At 48.4% G+C, this 15986-nt stretch overlaps 1 protein-coding gene across 4 annotated transcripts in view; it reads right to left on the bottom strand.

Moving 5' to 3' along the window:
* LOC309652876 (protein WWC3-like) overlaps positions 1–15986 on the bottom strand; it is a 113152-nt gene that overhangs the window by 64603 nt on the left and 32563 nt on the right. For all 4 annotated transcript variants that reach the window (XM_082447016.1, XM_082447017.1, XM_082447018.1 and 1 more), the window contains exons 2-3: positions 5359–5468; positions 1509–1712 (exon numbers count right to left, since the gene is read on the bottom strand). In XM_082447016.1, coding sequence (XP_082303142.1) covers positions 1509–1712; positions 5359–5468 — 314 coding nt within the window. The remainder of the gene's footprint in view (positions 1–1508; positions 1713–5358; positions 5469–15986) is intronic.

Raw genomic sequence — 15986 nt, 5'->3', positions numbered from 1 at the left:
AGTTACAAACATTCCCACAAAGACCTCCAGGTCCAGATGGCTCTTCTGGTGAATTCTATCAAACTGTTAAGAAAGCATTAATACCAATCCCACACGAACTTTCCAAAGCCTGGGGAGAAGGGAACACGTCCCAATTCATTCTGTAAGGCCAGTATTACCCTGATACCAAAATCAGAGAAAGACATTACAAGTAAAGAAAACTAGGAAGAGACCAGACTTTTCTAAAAACTAGCACTGAGCTGACCCATCACATTCTGATGGACGGTTAAAAAGAAACAAACAAGAAAAAAACCTAGTACATACCAATAGCTGAAGAACAAGAGATGAAGCAGCCTGGAAACAACATACCATCATACCTGAGCCTGCATTCTCTCATGGCACATGGAGACACAGCTATCTCAATTCCTGCTACAGGGGGCAAAGCCCACCCCCACCGCTCTCTTCTTCACAGCTTGTATGCTGCAGTGAAAAAGATGTTTGACCCCTTGGCCTCAACTCCATTCTGACCTGCAAAACGGGATAAAGCTTTGACCACATCTTTAACGTTCAAAGCTGTGTCACCAGAGCCAAATAGCCTGCAACATGGCAGTCACGTCACAGGTAAGTCCCTCCATGTCTCAACCAGACTTAGGTTTTTATACAATAAAACCTAGCAGTACCAACTTCATACGCTCTCCCCAAGCTCACCGGCACGCGGGACAGTCATGGCCGCAAGCACCTGCAGTGGGCGGTTAAGCGTGACAACTCTGTCGGGAAGGGACCGGCTCAGGCAGTGACTGACTGGGTCAGTAACCAGAGGCTTTGGCTTCTGCGACGGCACCTGATTCCTTCAATTCCTGAGCATCTGCTGAGTCCTCCTGAAACAGGAGGCCACGTCTGGCAGGCTCCAAAACTCGGAGGGGTTCCCTTTGGAAGACGTCAGTGTGCACCCATCTCACTTGAAGGGCAGACAGTGAGTTCTGAGTTCCCCTGATTCCCCGCGTTATACTGAGTTCCCCCACCTTCAGTGTCTTGCCCAAGAAAGTATGCTACAAAGAGACAGGGGCTTGACATGTGTGGAGGCTCCTGAATCTTTCCATCCAGGACCAACAAAACCAGCGTACGGACTTCCCAGGGATCACCCCAGACAAGCAGGAATAACGGCAGAGATCTCTGGGTGAAGCCCTTTTCCACGCTGACAAACAGAAGTCAGGAGGTTGTTCTGTGTCACTACCTGAAACGTGCTTGTTTATCTTCTCCTTTCCCCACCCTCACGGAAGCCTCTCCTTTCTTGGGCTCCCCCGTGTTGCAGTGCCTGGGCACAAGGTGGGCAGTTGATCAACATTTGCTGAAGTAGCGGTAGTGAATGACCACCGGATTCCAGCATGGAAGGCTGACTACCTAACAGTTTGCAATTAGAAAATTTAGGAAGCTGTCTTGCCCGACTCAAGCTCAGTGTCTGCAGAAAGCCTAGCAGAGAGACGGCTTTGGAAGCCACGCGTGTTAACCGCGGGGGACGGTCAACTCACAGCTGGTGTACGAGCGGCCGTCGTCCTCGCACATCTTGTGCAGCTGCTGGTATTCCTCCTGGGCCAGCTCGAAACGCTGCTGCTTAATCTGGTAGATTTCTTTCTTGGCATTGAGGGCCTCCTGGGCTACAATTAAATACTCCTTCAGCATCCGTTCCTGCTCCCGCCGCCACTGTTCTCTGGGATCCTCAATCTGGGTAAGCTCTGAAATTGGAAGGGTAAGAACATAGGGGACTTCAAAGTAAAATCTTTACGTTGACCAATAATCATGCAGTTAGGTGACTCGTCGATAAGAAAATTAATTAACTACCAGGAGGTACATTATGGAAGCGTCTATACAACGAACCTCCCAGAATGTGGATCACCTCCTATTTACACACCCATGCTTGGGACGAGAAGAAAGCTCTGTAGACACGGCAATAGCTCCATGGAGGGGAAGACGGTACCAGGCAACTTTTCACACTCTAAGTAAATGTTGGTGGACATGAACCCAAAGGAGCTCATCCCTGTCAAACTAAGACACATGTCCAACCTTCCTCTCCCCTGCCTTCTTCAAGCCGGGCTGCTGTGGGCTCTGCTGTCCCCATGACTGGCTCATTCCCCTTCTCCCACCTCCCACGCCAGACGGCGTCCTTCTGCATTCTTCGTGGACTTCCCAGAAATCCCCCGTTTTCCGCTCTGGCTCTCTCACTCTACCAGCTCCCGTAAGGGCTCATGCCCACCTCCGGCTCCAGCCTCTCCCCTGAGCGCCCATCCTTTCTCTCCTCCTCCCTCCTAGAGGCACCTCCACCTGGACGGACGCAAAGTAATTCTGAGTCACTCGTCCAAAGCAGAACTCACTCTCACACAGCGCCCTTTCACTACACAAACCAAAGCAAACCAAAGGAAGCCACGCTGACGAGCGCCTGCTTCTCCCGCCTGCCCCTCGGAGTAAGCGCCTTCATCTGGATCTACCCACTGAGCCAACCTGGGACTCGCCCTCAGAGAACTCCTGCTCCTTTCCCCACGCAGAATATTCCATGGGTCATCCAGAACTGGCAATTCCCGCCCCTGCATATAATAGTGGCTGACATACGCCTTCTCTCCTTCTCCCCTTAGTTCAATCAGACCCTCACGATCTCTCTCCAAAAACACGCAGGCTGCCTGCCTCATCCCACCAAAAGCCATCCTCCGTGCGTTCACCAAAGTGACCTTCCCAACTCTGCCTCCGATTCTCTAACACGTGGCCTTTTTTAAAGCACAAGGTTGTACCTTGGCGTGATGAAATGTTCTGGAACTAGATAAAAGTGGTAGCTGGACAACACTGAATGCACCAAATGCCACTGAACTGCACACTTTTAAACGGTGAATTTTACATTCTGTGCATCTCAATGGTTCTGTGCATCAAAATGGTTAAAAATGTAAATTTTAGGTCATCTTTGCCCCATACACACAAGAGCACCTGCTAGGATGTTTCAAGTAAGTCCTTCCTTTTTAAACCCCCTCCCAGCAACATCCCCTACCCCGCTTCACACTGCTACCCCAGGGCCCCTCCTAGAAAGCCTCTCTGGGCCTTAAAAGCTCCCATGGGGAAATAAGAAACAAAGACAACAAAAATCGGGGTCCTGACCTAGCCCGGGAGTCCAGATTCAGTGGGCTGAGGGGGCGCGGGCAGAGTCACAGCTGTTATAAGTGCCCGGATGTCTCTGACGTTGACTCAGCCATGAAACTCGCCCCGGCCGACAGGCATCGTTCGCACTCTGTCCAGTGCACCCGAGAGTCTTGGGAACCTTGAAGGTGATCCACGCAGGGCCCCTCTGGTACCCTCACCTCACCGTCAATCTGCACAGTTCCAACTTAATATTTGACTCCTCAGGTTCTGTGCCTTTAGAGAGCTTTAAAGCTGTGCTATCGAGAGTTAGATTCTCAGGAGCAAGTTTTCTGGAATGGGGTCTCTGGCCCATGTACAAATTGTTACAATAATAATCTTTTTTGTTCCTGGGGGAAAAAAAAAGAGTTGGGTTCCCTGAAGGTCTCAGAGGCAGGAGGTGGTATGACCCTGGAGCTGATGTCTTCAGCCACATCCCCCACGGTGCTGGGTCATCCGTTATACTCAAGGGGGCCGGAAGAAAGTCCGTGGTGATTATTCGGTTTTCGGGTTCATGGCCAAGTCTAGCGTGTCATGTCGAATCCTTAGGGTGGAGCCTGGGTCTCACTTTCCTGTGTCCCCAGGGCCTCAAGAGTGGACAGCACACAGAGGTGCTCTGTGACACTTGCTGTGACTCAGCCAGCAGGAGAGCAAGGCACACCAGCGGCAAAGAAGGGGACACAGAGGGAGGAGCAAGCGGGGTTTACGAGAGACGAGCCAGAACGGGTCAGTCCTGGGCCTCGGCGGCAGGCAGGCGGCTTCCAAAAAGGTTGTGTGAGGCGGATGCTTGTGCCGTTCAGCGCTGCCGCCCGGGCCCAGAGAGGCCCACAGCACGGGGAAGGTGGCCCAGAAGGCCAGACAGCCCGGCCGCACACAGCCCAGGGGCAGCGGGCCAGCCAGGCCAGAGGGAGGGCGGTGGACACACCCGCAAGCCCTCCTGCCACTGGTATAACCGCCGGGGAGGGCAGCAGGGCCAGGGCGGCACTCACCCCCCTGCCCAATCCCTGGGTAAGAGCCGCAGTCACGTGAAGGCTGAGTGTACGGATCGGAAACTCCCCTGCCCCAGGACCCAGCCAGGACGCCGCGCCATTCAGGGTTCCAAATGCTGAATTCCGGAGGCCGGCTGGCAAGTGACAATGCAGGAATCAGCCCTAGAGATACCAGCCCGGGTCGATCACACTAAGGGGACAGGAGGAGCCGTGGGACTGAGCGTGGAAGGAGCTTCGTCACTCACATGCTGGGCACCCCGCCCCTGGCCTCCCCCGCACTCAACAAACTGAAGGACAGAAAGCACACCAAGGGGAACTTCGTATCCCCAGCAGTAATGACAATGACAGAAACACTAGGCAGCTAGAACGAAAAGGGGGGAGTGAAGAAATGTGAATCTGAGAGAGAAATGGGTCCCCAGCTGGTCCTCGATGGAGGAAGGCTGAGGAGGCGGCAGAAAGCAAGGAGCGCGGGGCAGAGAAGGCCTGGAACCAAATGCTGCACGTGAAGCAGTGCGTCAGCTCGGCACCACTGACACTCCAGGTGGCTCAGCCTCTTCGGGGGGCCATCCTGGGCGCGGCACGAGGGTGAGCGGCATCCCTGGCCTCCACCCACCAGATGCCGGGAGCACCTCTCCCACGCGTGACCATGAAAAATGCCCCAGACACTACCATGTGTCCCTGGGAGGCAAAACCGGCCCCAGATGAGAACCACTGCTCCCAACAATTCTACCAAGAAGGCTGGATGGTCAAGGACCCATTATTTTAGCTGTGGTCTTTACATCATTTTCTCCCTTCACAAAGCTCCAAAAGGTTTGGTATATTAAAGTTAAAATCAAAGCGATAAGACAAAGTGAAGTTAAGGTAACCACTTGGGCATTTATTGTTCCAAGAACTTGTAAACTTCACTCTGCAAGAAACACCCTTCCCATTTTGAGAGAGATTTCTATTACTGAAACTGCCTGGGAAATTTATTCCTTCTATTAGGTATTCAAACTCTGCATTCCACATATTCCATGCAGGCCTGAGCAACACACAAGCCAGGTAGCTACACAACTGTTTCACTTTTTGAAGAACTCAGCTAATGAACACTTCCGATGACATTTATAAAAACCCAGTTTAATGCCGCATTGGAGAGTAACAATTGTTTCACTCTACAAAAAGAGTTCCTAGCATCCCTGGGATCAATGTGAAAAGTCATTCATATGTAACAACTCAAGTGTGGCACTCTACTTACTATTTATGTGGTCCATGTAATAAATTCCAATTTGTTTATCATATACAGTTTCCCATCCTAAAGGAAGTTCATCCCCAACACAATCGGCAAAGGTCAATGGCTTTGTTATCCTGCAAAATAAAATTATGAAAGCAAATTTGAAAGTGAGGTCAATTTCATGTAAGTTTGCTGAATGGACTCTAGAATTCAGTTTCAATACAAGATTATTATCTAATTGACTGCTTTTGCTCCAACTATTTGGTTGGAAAACTAACTCACTGGCTTTGCCTAAATAATCATCAGTAACAATATCAGTACACTCACAGTTAAAAGCATTACTATCTCACAGTGCAACTTTAAATACCAGCAAAAACAGATATTGACAGTTACAAAACAGGTAAAACAAGCATCTTCTTCCAAGCTGTATGTTTAATGAGGTGATGACAATGGAATGTCGCTCTGCCACAACAACCGGAGAGCACCTATGTTGTTCTCATTCCCTGACAAATGTTCCCCCCTCACAACTTTCAGTTTCTGTACATTACAGCTTAAATGTATCTAAAATGTATTTGTAAGTTTCATCTACCAGTGGTCATAAGTGAAGGAGTTAAATGTTAACCACTGACCAAAGGCAAAAAGCCAAACAAGCATGGTGACAATACCAGGAGATGCCTACTAAATACTGCCTGTATTCTTTACACAGTAGGAATCAGAAACTGCAAAGGATCCTCTTTGTTTTCTGGAGAAAAACAACAAAAGCACATTGTCTACAGACATTTCTCCTTGAAGTAAATCTGATCAAGGAAAGCTTGGCTTGACACAGATAGATAAAGGAAAGGTTTTCCAGATGGGTTTAAGTAGAACCTCCCCCGCCCCTACACCCCATGATCACATTGATTGACAAGACAGCTGTGGCATGAAACAAGCCGCCCCTATAATCGTCTGAGCCCAGGCAGCTATGTATTCAGTTGTCTCTATAAATGCACACTGACTGGTATGCATGGGAAGCTGATAACCTAAATTTCACTACCTCAGTCTTCCCACATCTCTGTTCCAGTCTCTGGCCCCAGGAAAGTGAGACACCACAACCAACGCCAAGCCCCACAAGGCCAGTATGAATTCTGAACATGTTATTTCCCCAAACTGGTTCGACAACAAAGCTGTCTCTCCCAGTAGCTTTTAGAAATTGATAAACACTATCAGAACGGCACTGACTGAACTCATCCTCGTTTTAAACATAATGGTTTTAAGAAGTCAGAGTCAATATCAAAACAGAAATACATATACAGAAGGTAGAACACACCATGCAAATCCTCTCAAGTACGATGTGCTCCAAACGCCAGGACATCACAAGATGAGCCTACTGCACAGTGTCGGTCCCAGCCCCGAACACCAGCGTCCGCAGCACAGTTCCTTTACAGGTCAGGAATGCTGTGGTGGCGGCGTGGTTCCAAGTCAAACAGCTAACGGCAGGTTGCTGTGCGCGACTCAAGTCCTGAATGGGACCAAGCCACAACAAACGCTACCTGAAGATAAACTGAGTCCCGAGCACAACTCTGCTATTCTAGATTCACGTATGAGCCTAGAGAAAGATGCCCAAGCACAGGCACGTTCTAAGCATCTTGACATACATGATCTCATTTACTAGACAAATATAGGTGGGAAGGGCTTCCCTGGTGGCGCAGGGGTTAGGAATCCGCCTGCCAATGCAGGGGACACGGGTTCGAGCCCTGGTCCGGGACGATCCCACATGCCGCAGAGCAACTAGGCCCGTGAGCCACAACTACTGAGCCTGCGCACCTAGAGCCCATGCTCCACAACAAGAGAAGCCACCGCAATGAGAAGTCTACGCACCGCAGTGAAGAGTAACCCCCACTCACCACAACTAGAGAAAGCCCGTGTGCAGCAATGAAGACCCAACGCAGCTAAAAATAAAATAAATTAATTAAAAATATGTATATATATATGTGGGAAGCCTGACCTTCTAGCGCCGCTGAGCCCAATTCATTTAGTTTACAACTCACAAATGTTATAAAACTATTGCAAGTTCATAGTTTTCAATTTTCTATCCAATAAACAACGCAAGTAAGTAAAGTAACACTTCCATACTCTTTCTTCTAAAAATAAACTGACACATCTACCATTCTGGTAAATTTTACTTTGGCCTGATATGGAATCCGTATGTCTCTGATTCCACTTCTCTAAGCAGAGCATGGACTTCGCATGATCACCCACAGAATCAGTACTTCGAAGCAAGCAGATGAGGAGTCACGCCTCCCGGAGTCCAGCTCGCACCACGAGCAAGAAGTTATCAAGTCCTTGCTGTTGATCTCCTCTGTCCACAGGGCTCACACTTGGAGACCATTTACTCACTTGACAGCAGTTCGAACAGGCTCAATGAAGAAGTTTTCCAGCTCCCAAAAGACAGAAGTGGTAAACTAGAAGGCAAGGACAGGGGGCCCCTGGGCAGGAAGAAGGCAGCAAAGGAAGCAGCTGACAGCAGGGAGAAACACCCACTCCCTGGCTTCATCCATTACACCGTGAAACATCTACGCTGCGCTTCTGCTTCAGCCACCTATTTATCAGGATGACACACCCTCCAGACTTCCAGATAGCTGTAACTTCATTGTATGTAGACAAATTTTGGCATGATTTTCAGTAAGAGCATCGAGGATATCTAAATTTACTGTCCTGTCACCCACAGGCACGCCAGTCCAGGCTCTTGAGTTCTCATCTCCCCAAAAACTTGATGCTAGATTTTTCCCACCAACTCCTTCCCACGGTCACCACACACAGACCCCGGGGTATTTTTGTTTCTATTACACAAAGTTTAGGAAATACACCTAAACAGGAGAGAAATGTGCATGCACACCACCACTCAAAAACAACCATTATTCCTATTTTGATGTGTCTTCCTCCATCTTTTTTCTATGTGTTCTCTTTATTCGTCTTTTTCTGACATAGTCATGATCATACAGTATACACAATCTTCTCCCCTGCCTTTTCCACTTAACTTTGTAACATGTTTACTTATTAATTCATACCTTGAATCTCTCCAAAAATTACTCAAGATGGCCTAACACTATAGCCTAAGTATTCTGTCCCCGCTTGTTATAAATTATTTGTAAACATCACCTGGAACAACTGAATAGATAAAGCTCCTTGAGAACAATTACCCTGTCTCAGCTGCCTTTGAACCCCCAGCACCCGGTCTAAGAATAAATAACTTGCATTTTTACAAACAGTTCGTTAAGGGGATTAATATGTTTTACCTAAGCACTCTCTTACTATTGATAGCTACACTATTTCCTAATTTCCACTAGTGTAAATATTCATGAGAGCTGCTTTGGAAAACAGTTCAGCAATTTCTCAAATATATAGTTAAACACAGAGTTTCCATATGGGTCAGTAACTCTACACCTAGGTGTATACCTAAGAGAAACGAAAACATATGTCCACACAAAAGAATGTCCACAGCAGCATTATTCGCCATAGCCAAAACGTGAAAACAACTAAGGGCCATCAACTGATGAATGGACAAATAAAACATGGTCTATCCATACAATGGAATATTATTCAGCCATAAAAAAAGAATGAAGTACTGGCACATGCTACAGTATGGATGGACCTTGAAGTCACTGTGCTGGGTGACAGAAGCCAGACACAGTGGCTACGTGCTGTATGCATCCATCTACAAGAAATGTCCAGACCAGGCAAATTCATAGAGACAGAGGGTAGATCAGTGGTTGTCAGGGGTTGGAGATAAAGAGAGAATGGGGAGTGATTGCTAAGGGGTTAGGCTTCCTTTAGGGGGTGATAAAAATGTTCTGGAATTAGATAGTGGATGATGGTTGCACAACTTTGTGATTATACTAAAAACTAGTAAACAGCATGCTTTAAATAGTGACTTTTATGGTATATGTGAATTACATCTCAATTTAAAAAACTATGACGAAAGGAACATCTCTGTGCATATAGCTCGTAATCTGTATTTACAATTATTTTCTTTGAAAGATTCTCAGAAGTAAATTTACAGGGTTGAAGGATATGAAGGTCTTTTCTCCTTATTGTGAAGTCAACGTACAAAATTCATACAGTAAAGTATAAAGCATAGGAAATAAAATCACCTATAATCCAGAAGCCCTGGATTCATGGTTTAGCTTATTTTCCTACAATTTTCCACAGCTGATATCATACTAGATACAATTTCACACACTAATTTTTTTCATTTGTGTATTTCCTCATGTCCTTTAAGTCTCTGTCACCATCGCTTTCTATCACTTTAGAACCTTCCGTCACATGCAGTAAACCATAACTTTTTTACCAGGCACCTCAAGTCATCTATTTAGGTATGCTCCAATTTTCTGCTCTTTCTTGTAAATGACGGACGTGAGCTCACAGCAAACACCTGATGTACACTGCCAAGGTGCTTTAGCATCAGCACACACTCCTACCAGTGAAGTGAGAGACGGCCTTTCTCATCACCCTCTGGGGATATCTTGAATGCATTTGTTCAAGGGCTCGGGACAAATCTGCATGGCACGAGCGGGCTTCACTTTCAAAGAACAAGCAGGTAGGGAGTGCAGCGTAAGCTCCCCGGCATTTTCAGGCTGTGGGGGAAGGGTGCGATGAGCTGAGAAGCCGGGCACCAGTGTCCTCCCGCAGCAAAGTCCGCTCTGCAGTGGGACGTGAAGGCCCCCACGCGGCCAGTTCTCACCGGTCTCCTCCTATCTGAGCAACACCAACCCGGAGCTGCCAGCTCTCCCTGCCCGCAACCGCCCCGCACAGATTTTCCCACCGTAGATTCCCCGCTTCACAAACGGCTCTTCTTGGCCTCAGCAGAGGACATGAATATGGTTTGCTGGCCGTTCTTACCAGAATTGGTCCACAAGAAGGGAGAGAATGCTGGAGGACACAGACACGGGCTTCTTTTTGTTCCCTTTTGCCTGCTGCATCCTGCGGGGCTCTTTAAGAAGTGGCACTGGGCCATCTCAGCCAGTACCAGTTCCCAGAGAGCCATTTACTTCCATGAGACCTTGCATGAGTCATTCCTTCTCTCTCTGGGCCTGCCTCAGTTTCCTAATCTTTAAAATGGGGGTGGGGACTTCCCTGGTGGTCCAGTGGCTAAGACTCCACGCTCCCAATGCAGGGGGCCCAGGTTCGATCCCTGGTCAGGGAACTAGATCCCACATGCATGCCACAACTAAAGATCCCACACGCCGCAACTAAGACCCGGTGCAGCCAAATAAATAAATAAACATTTAAAAAAAAAATGGGGGTGATCCGACCAACCTCACGGGGTCATGCTGGCTGGGTGCAGCCTCTTTAGTTACAGCATGGAGACCAGTTCCATCCACTCCCCTTCCTGCTTCCCCCTCAACCTGCAACAGACTTGCTTCAGACCCTATTAGTTTCCTTATGCTGCTGTGACAAATTGCCACAAACTTGGTGGCATTAAACAACACATTTGTCACCTTACAGCTCCGGAGGTCAGAAGTCCGTTTGATTTCACTGAACTAAAACCAGCGTCCGTGATAGACTACTGGCATCCGCGGCGGCTTCTTGCATCCTCAAAGCCAGCCACGGCCGGTAGAGCCTTTCTCAGGATGCCATCTCTCTGGTTCTCCCTCTTCCACTCAGAAAGACCCTTGAGATTATACTGGGCCCACCCAGATCATCCAGGATCACCTCCCCATTGCAAGATCCTTTATTTAGTCACATCTGCAAAGTCCCTTTTGCCATGGAAGGTAACATATTCACAGGTTCCAGGGAGTAGGACGTGGACACCTGGGGAGGCCGTCACTCTGCCGAGCAGACAGCCACCGAGAGACTGCAGGGCTGAGAGCGGGTGGAGCCGGCGGCAGTGGCCCAGTGCCTCAGAACCCATGTCCTCCGTCCCGGCCACGCTCAGGGGGCTGGAATATCTGACACTGACTACCCTGAACTGCAGAAAAGTAAACGTGGGCAGCAGAAGGTGAGAGCAGAGAGAAGAGAGCAAAGTATGAGCACTGATTCTTTTTATTCAATCCATGAAGGCAAATGAATTTATTTGGATGATACACAATCTTTCTAATGGTGAGACTTTTTTTTTAATTGAGGTAACACTGGCTTATAACACTACGTTTCCTGTGTACAACGTATTTCGACTTCTGCATACACTACGGCGTGCTCACCACCAAAAATTTAGTTTCCATCCATCACCATACAGTTGACATCCTTTCATTTAGCCCTTCCCCCCACACCCTCCCCCTCTGGTAACCAGTACTCTGTTCTCTGTGTCTACGTGTAAACACTGGTTCTGAACACATTTTCTTTATCAAAAGGAGGCCAGGGTAATCCTATGGTGCCTGTACTATACTTTCCAGTCTCCTGGAACAAGATAATCTCTATATTTCCCACTCACGCTTATTTTTAATATGCAATTCAGAGAGGATACTATTCATCTCAATTTCATTCCAAACTAATCCTCAAGAAATTATGATGACTCCCTCACCTTTTCTGACACACCTGGTTCACAGCGAGTTTCAGAGCCCGCCAGAACACGGACCCCAGGCTGTTTGTGGTTATTTACGTGGTGAATTAGACCCTGTTTGCTGCGCTAGTGCTTCTCCAACTTCAATGGTGTAACACTGACACCCAAGAGCTGGGTTCTCACTTAGCAGTGAGTGGGTCCCTGAACTCCCTGAAATTACACAAAAACAGCAAGGTTAAAACAGCAACGAATACACCACAAGCCTGCCACATTAGTCCTGAAAAGTCACTCAAATAATCACATTTATTATTTATAGAACACGCATATACTTGATTTGGCAATTGTCATCTAGTCTCAATTCTAGAATTTAGGGTAAAGAGTAATCACACCTAGAACTCAGTCTAAACATTGCCATTGACATTTCAGTGTATTACTGTAGCATGAGTGACCGATTTTAGTGTTGAGTCTTAGAATTGTTCTTGAATTACATTTGTGGTTTCCGTGTGAAAAGACTGTCTTCTTAGGAATTTTTTTTTTTTTAATTACATATTATCAGTCTGGGGGCTTCCCTGGTGATGCAGTGGTTAAGAATCCGCCTGCCAATGCAGGGGACACAGGTTTGAGCCCTGGTCCGGGAAGATCCCACATGCCGCAGAGCAACTAAGCCCATGCACCGTAACTACTGAGCCTGCGCTCTAGAGCCCACGAGCCACAACTACTGAAGCCCGTGCGCCTAGAGCCCAAGCTCCGCAACGAGAAGCCACCACAATGAGAAGTCCGCGTACTTATCACTTTGTAATAAGTGACAGCACTTATCACTCTGTAATCATTATTTGATATGGCTGCCTCCCCTATTGGTCTGTGAGTTCCTTGAGAAAAAGGATGCTGTTTCTCTAATTCATCTTTTTAGAGAGCCAGAGCCCTCACATACAACAGGCCTTCATTAAACTGTTTGATAAACTAATCAGGCCAATTTCAGAAACTTATACCATATAAAAACCACAACGGAGCCAATTAGTAGTCAAGGAACAACTGGAAGAGGGCAGACTAGAATTTGACTGAGCTTTCAAAGCCTAAATTGTAAGAAAAACAGGGCTCAGTAGGCCAAGGTGCTACGGGATCATCCCTCCCTCGAACAGCTCTCCTTAGGCAGATACCTCCTAGCAAGGGAGAAAGGTGGTTCACAGAGCGTGATGAAATGTCCCTGAAGACCTCCCACATCCTCTGTTCTGATCCTCTACCGACCAAGCCCACTTTTCATCTACACTATGGTTTCCTGAGTGTGGGCCTTTCCACCAGGAAGGGAGAGACCAGGGTGGACAGGGGAGAGATCCTGGCAAGATGTTCTTTCCTCCAGCAAAGAATAAAGTGTCCAAAGGTAAACCAATCTAGGAGGTATTTCGGATGACCAGCAAACTTCCTGGGGGCTCCACCTCACCAGCGATCCTACCGGGTCTCACACGGGTTTAGACACTGGTGAACCGAAGTCACAACACCTGACAAAGACCACGAGCTGGTGACTGAATAAGTGTAAAGTCCTACAGTGTATGTTTTGTTGAATCATGCTGACAATGGACAGACACTGCAACAACTTGTAAAAACGTCATGGGAGGAAAAACTTGCAACTGAGGCAACTATACTTTAAGCACTTACTAGTGAGGAGGAGCCTGGGCAAATGACTGTCTGGCTGTGCCTCAGTTTTCTCATCTTTACTATGGGGTGGTGGGGCTGAAAGGCTGTAACCAATATCAAGGTTTTGGGGACTTACTACATACTCCATAAACATGCATTTTCCTTCCATGCTATTTTTTCCTCTAAAAACTGGGGGAATGTCAGTGTTATTCTGATGTAGCAGTATAATACTGCACGAGTGGAACACAGTTTAAAAGCCTGGGATTGAGATGCTAGAATGCAGGGCTGAGCAAGCTGCCCACAGGCCAAGATGCAAGTCTACCACCCAAAGGAAACCACAGCCAGAGGGGCACCCGATCGCAGTCACCTGCCTGAGCACCTCATCCAGGACGGTCTTCCACCTTGAAAATGACAGAAAAAGAATTTTTCATCAAGCCCATCAAGTGCACAATCCTGAGATAAGTGAACACACTTTGTTCACCTCAAATATAGGCTCTAATGATACAACTTAGACTAAAATAAAAACAAACTTCAGCCCAGTTAGTAAAAAGAATTCTCTAGGGCAGTGCTGTCCAATAGAAATATTTGCAATGAGGACCACATACTTAACTAAAAAATTTCTAGGGCTTCCCTGGTGGCGCAGTGGTTGAGAATCCGCCTGCCAATCCAGGGGACACGGGTTCGAGCCCTGGTCCGGGAAGATCCCACATGCCGCGGAGCAACTAAGCCCGTGCACCACAACTACTGAGCCTGCGCTCTAGAGCCCGCGAGCCACAACTACTGAGCCCACGTGCCACAACTACTGAAGCCTGCACCCTAGAGCCCGTGCTCTGCAACAAGAGAAGCCACCGCAATGAGAGAAGCCCGCACTCCGCAACGAAGAGTAGCCCCCGCTGATGGCAACTAAAAAAAGAAAGCCGGCGTGCAGCAACGAAGACCCAACGCGGCCAAAACTTAATTAATTAATTAAAAAAAAATTTCCAGTAGCCACATTTAAAAGGGTAAAAATAAGCAGGTGAGATTATTTTAATAATATTTTCTATTTAACACAGTGCATCCAAACTACTATCAACTTGACATGTAATGATTATAAAAATTATAAATGAGATATTTGACATCCTTTTTTGGTATGAAGTCTCTGAAAGCCGGTGTGTGTTTTACACTGCGAGCATATCTCAAGCGCCCAGTTGCCCATCTGGCTGTGGCTACCGCGCTGGACAGCACAGCTCCGGGACCTCACCTCGTTCTCTGACAGTCTGATTCTACGAAGGACCACGGCAAAGTCCACTGGCTGAGGCTGAGACCGCTTAAGAAACATCCAGCCTGAGACACCGCCTTCTACAAGCCCCTGGTGGGGATCTGGAAAGAGTCAGGTTTCTAAGACCACAAAACATCCCGCAGGGAACTGTTTCCCTTCCCTCCGCCCCTGGCTGCCCATCCGCCTTCCCAGCAAGCCCCGCGGGAACAGCTATTCCCAAACTTGGAGCGTTCTTTCCCTTTCCCATGCTTCCCTCCCGCCCCCTTCCTGTTCAAATCCTGATGCGTCTTCCCAGATTTGGCCCAGATTCCTCCTGTCCAGACCCAGCCCACCCCAGCAGGAAGTAGGCTGTCCTTTCTTGGGCCAGCCTCAGCACTTTCTCTCTCCTCCTGGGACAGTTATTAAAACTCTAAGCAGAACGTGGTTATTTGTTCACATCGCATCTCCCATAGCATTTGTTCCTTCCGGGCAAGAATGGCATCTCCTCCCGCTCTGACCTGCCCCCACAGAGCTCCAGGGCGCACCCCAGTAGATGCTCAGCTGCACACACAGGGTGAGTCACAGACACGACCCGATTAAGGGCGAATGGAGCCTGCCACCAAATACGTGTCTACGGCAGTTCTAGAGCTGTTCTCACACGTCTCTGCCTCGACAGAATATGCTCATGAGCAGGTGTGCAGGTCTGAGGCTTGAGAGACTGCATCCAAGAAAGTGGGCTGCTGCGTGACGGATGCATCGCTTCCTCTTCGGGGACGGGAGGAACAGGTGCTCGAGATCTGTTTACCAGCGCCATAGGAAAGGCTGGCTTGTCGCATTACGAATGGCATCCTGGATGCACAGCGCTAAGGAAGGAGAGCCAGTGCAGGCTGGAGGGCCCTCGCAAGGAGACCCAGAGTCAGCTCTGGGCCTCCCAATACTCCGCAGCTGCCCTCCAAGCCCCCGCGCCCACCCAAGCATGCACAGACCAGCCCTCAGAACCTAGCCCCCTCCCGATGGACCCCAACGGCTCCTCCTCCCTGGTCTCCCGACCAGGCCGACTGGCCACCAGGGAGAACCCCAGCCAATGCGGTTCTCAGCAGGGGTGGGTGGAGAAACGGCAACTCCCAGGAGAGTCTGACTTCTGGAACCCGCCTTTTACAAAGACGAACCAGAAAAGCAGGCATTCCAAAATACACAGGCAGAAAGCAGATCAGCAGATCAGTGGCTGTCAGGGACCAGAGTGGGAAAGTGGGGGATGGGAGGTGGAAATGTTCTAAAACCGAACATTGCGGTGATGGTCGTCCAGCT

The sequence above is a fragment of the Balaenoptera physalus genome (assembly GCF_965194825.1).
Source record: "Balaenoptera physalus genome assembly, chromosome: X".
In the NCBI taxonomy this organism is placed as follows: domain Eukaryota; kingdom Metazoa; phylum Chordata; class Mammalia; order Artiodactyla; family Balaenopteridae; genus Balaenoptera; species Balaenoptera physalus.
This window is presented reverse-complemented; position numbering and strand designations above follow the sequence as displayed.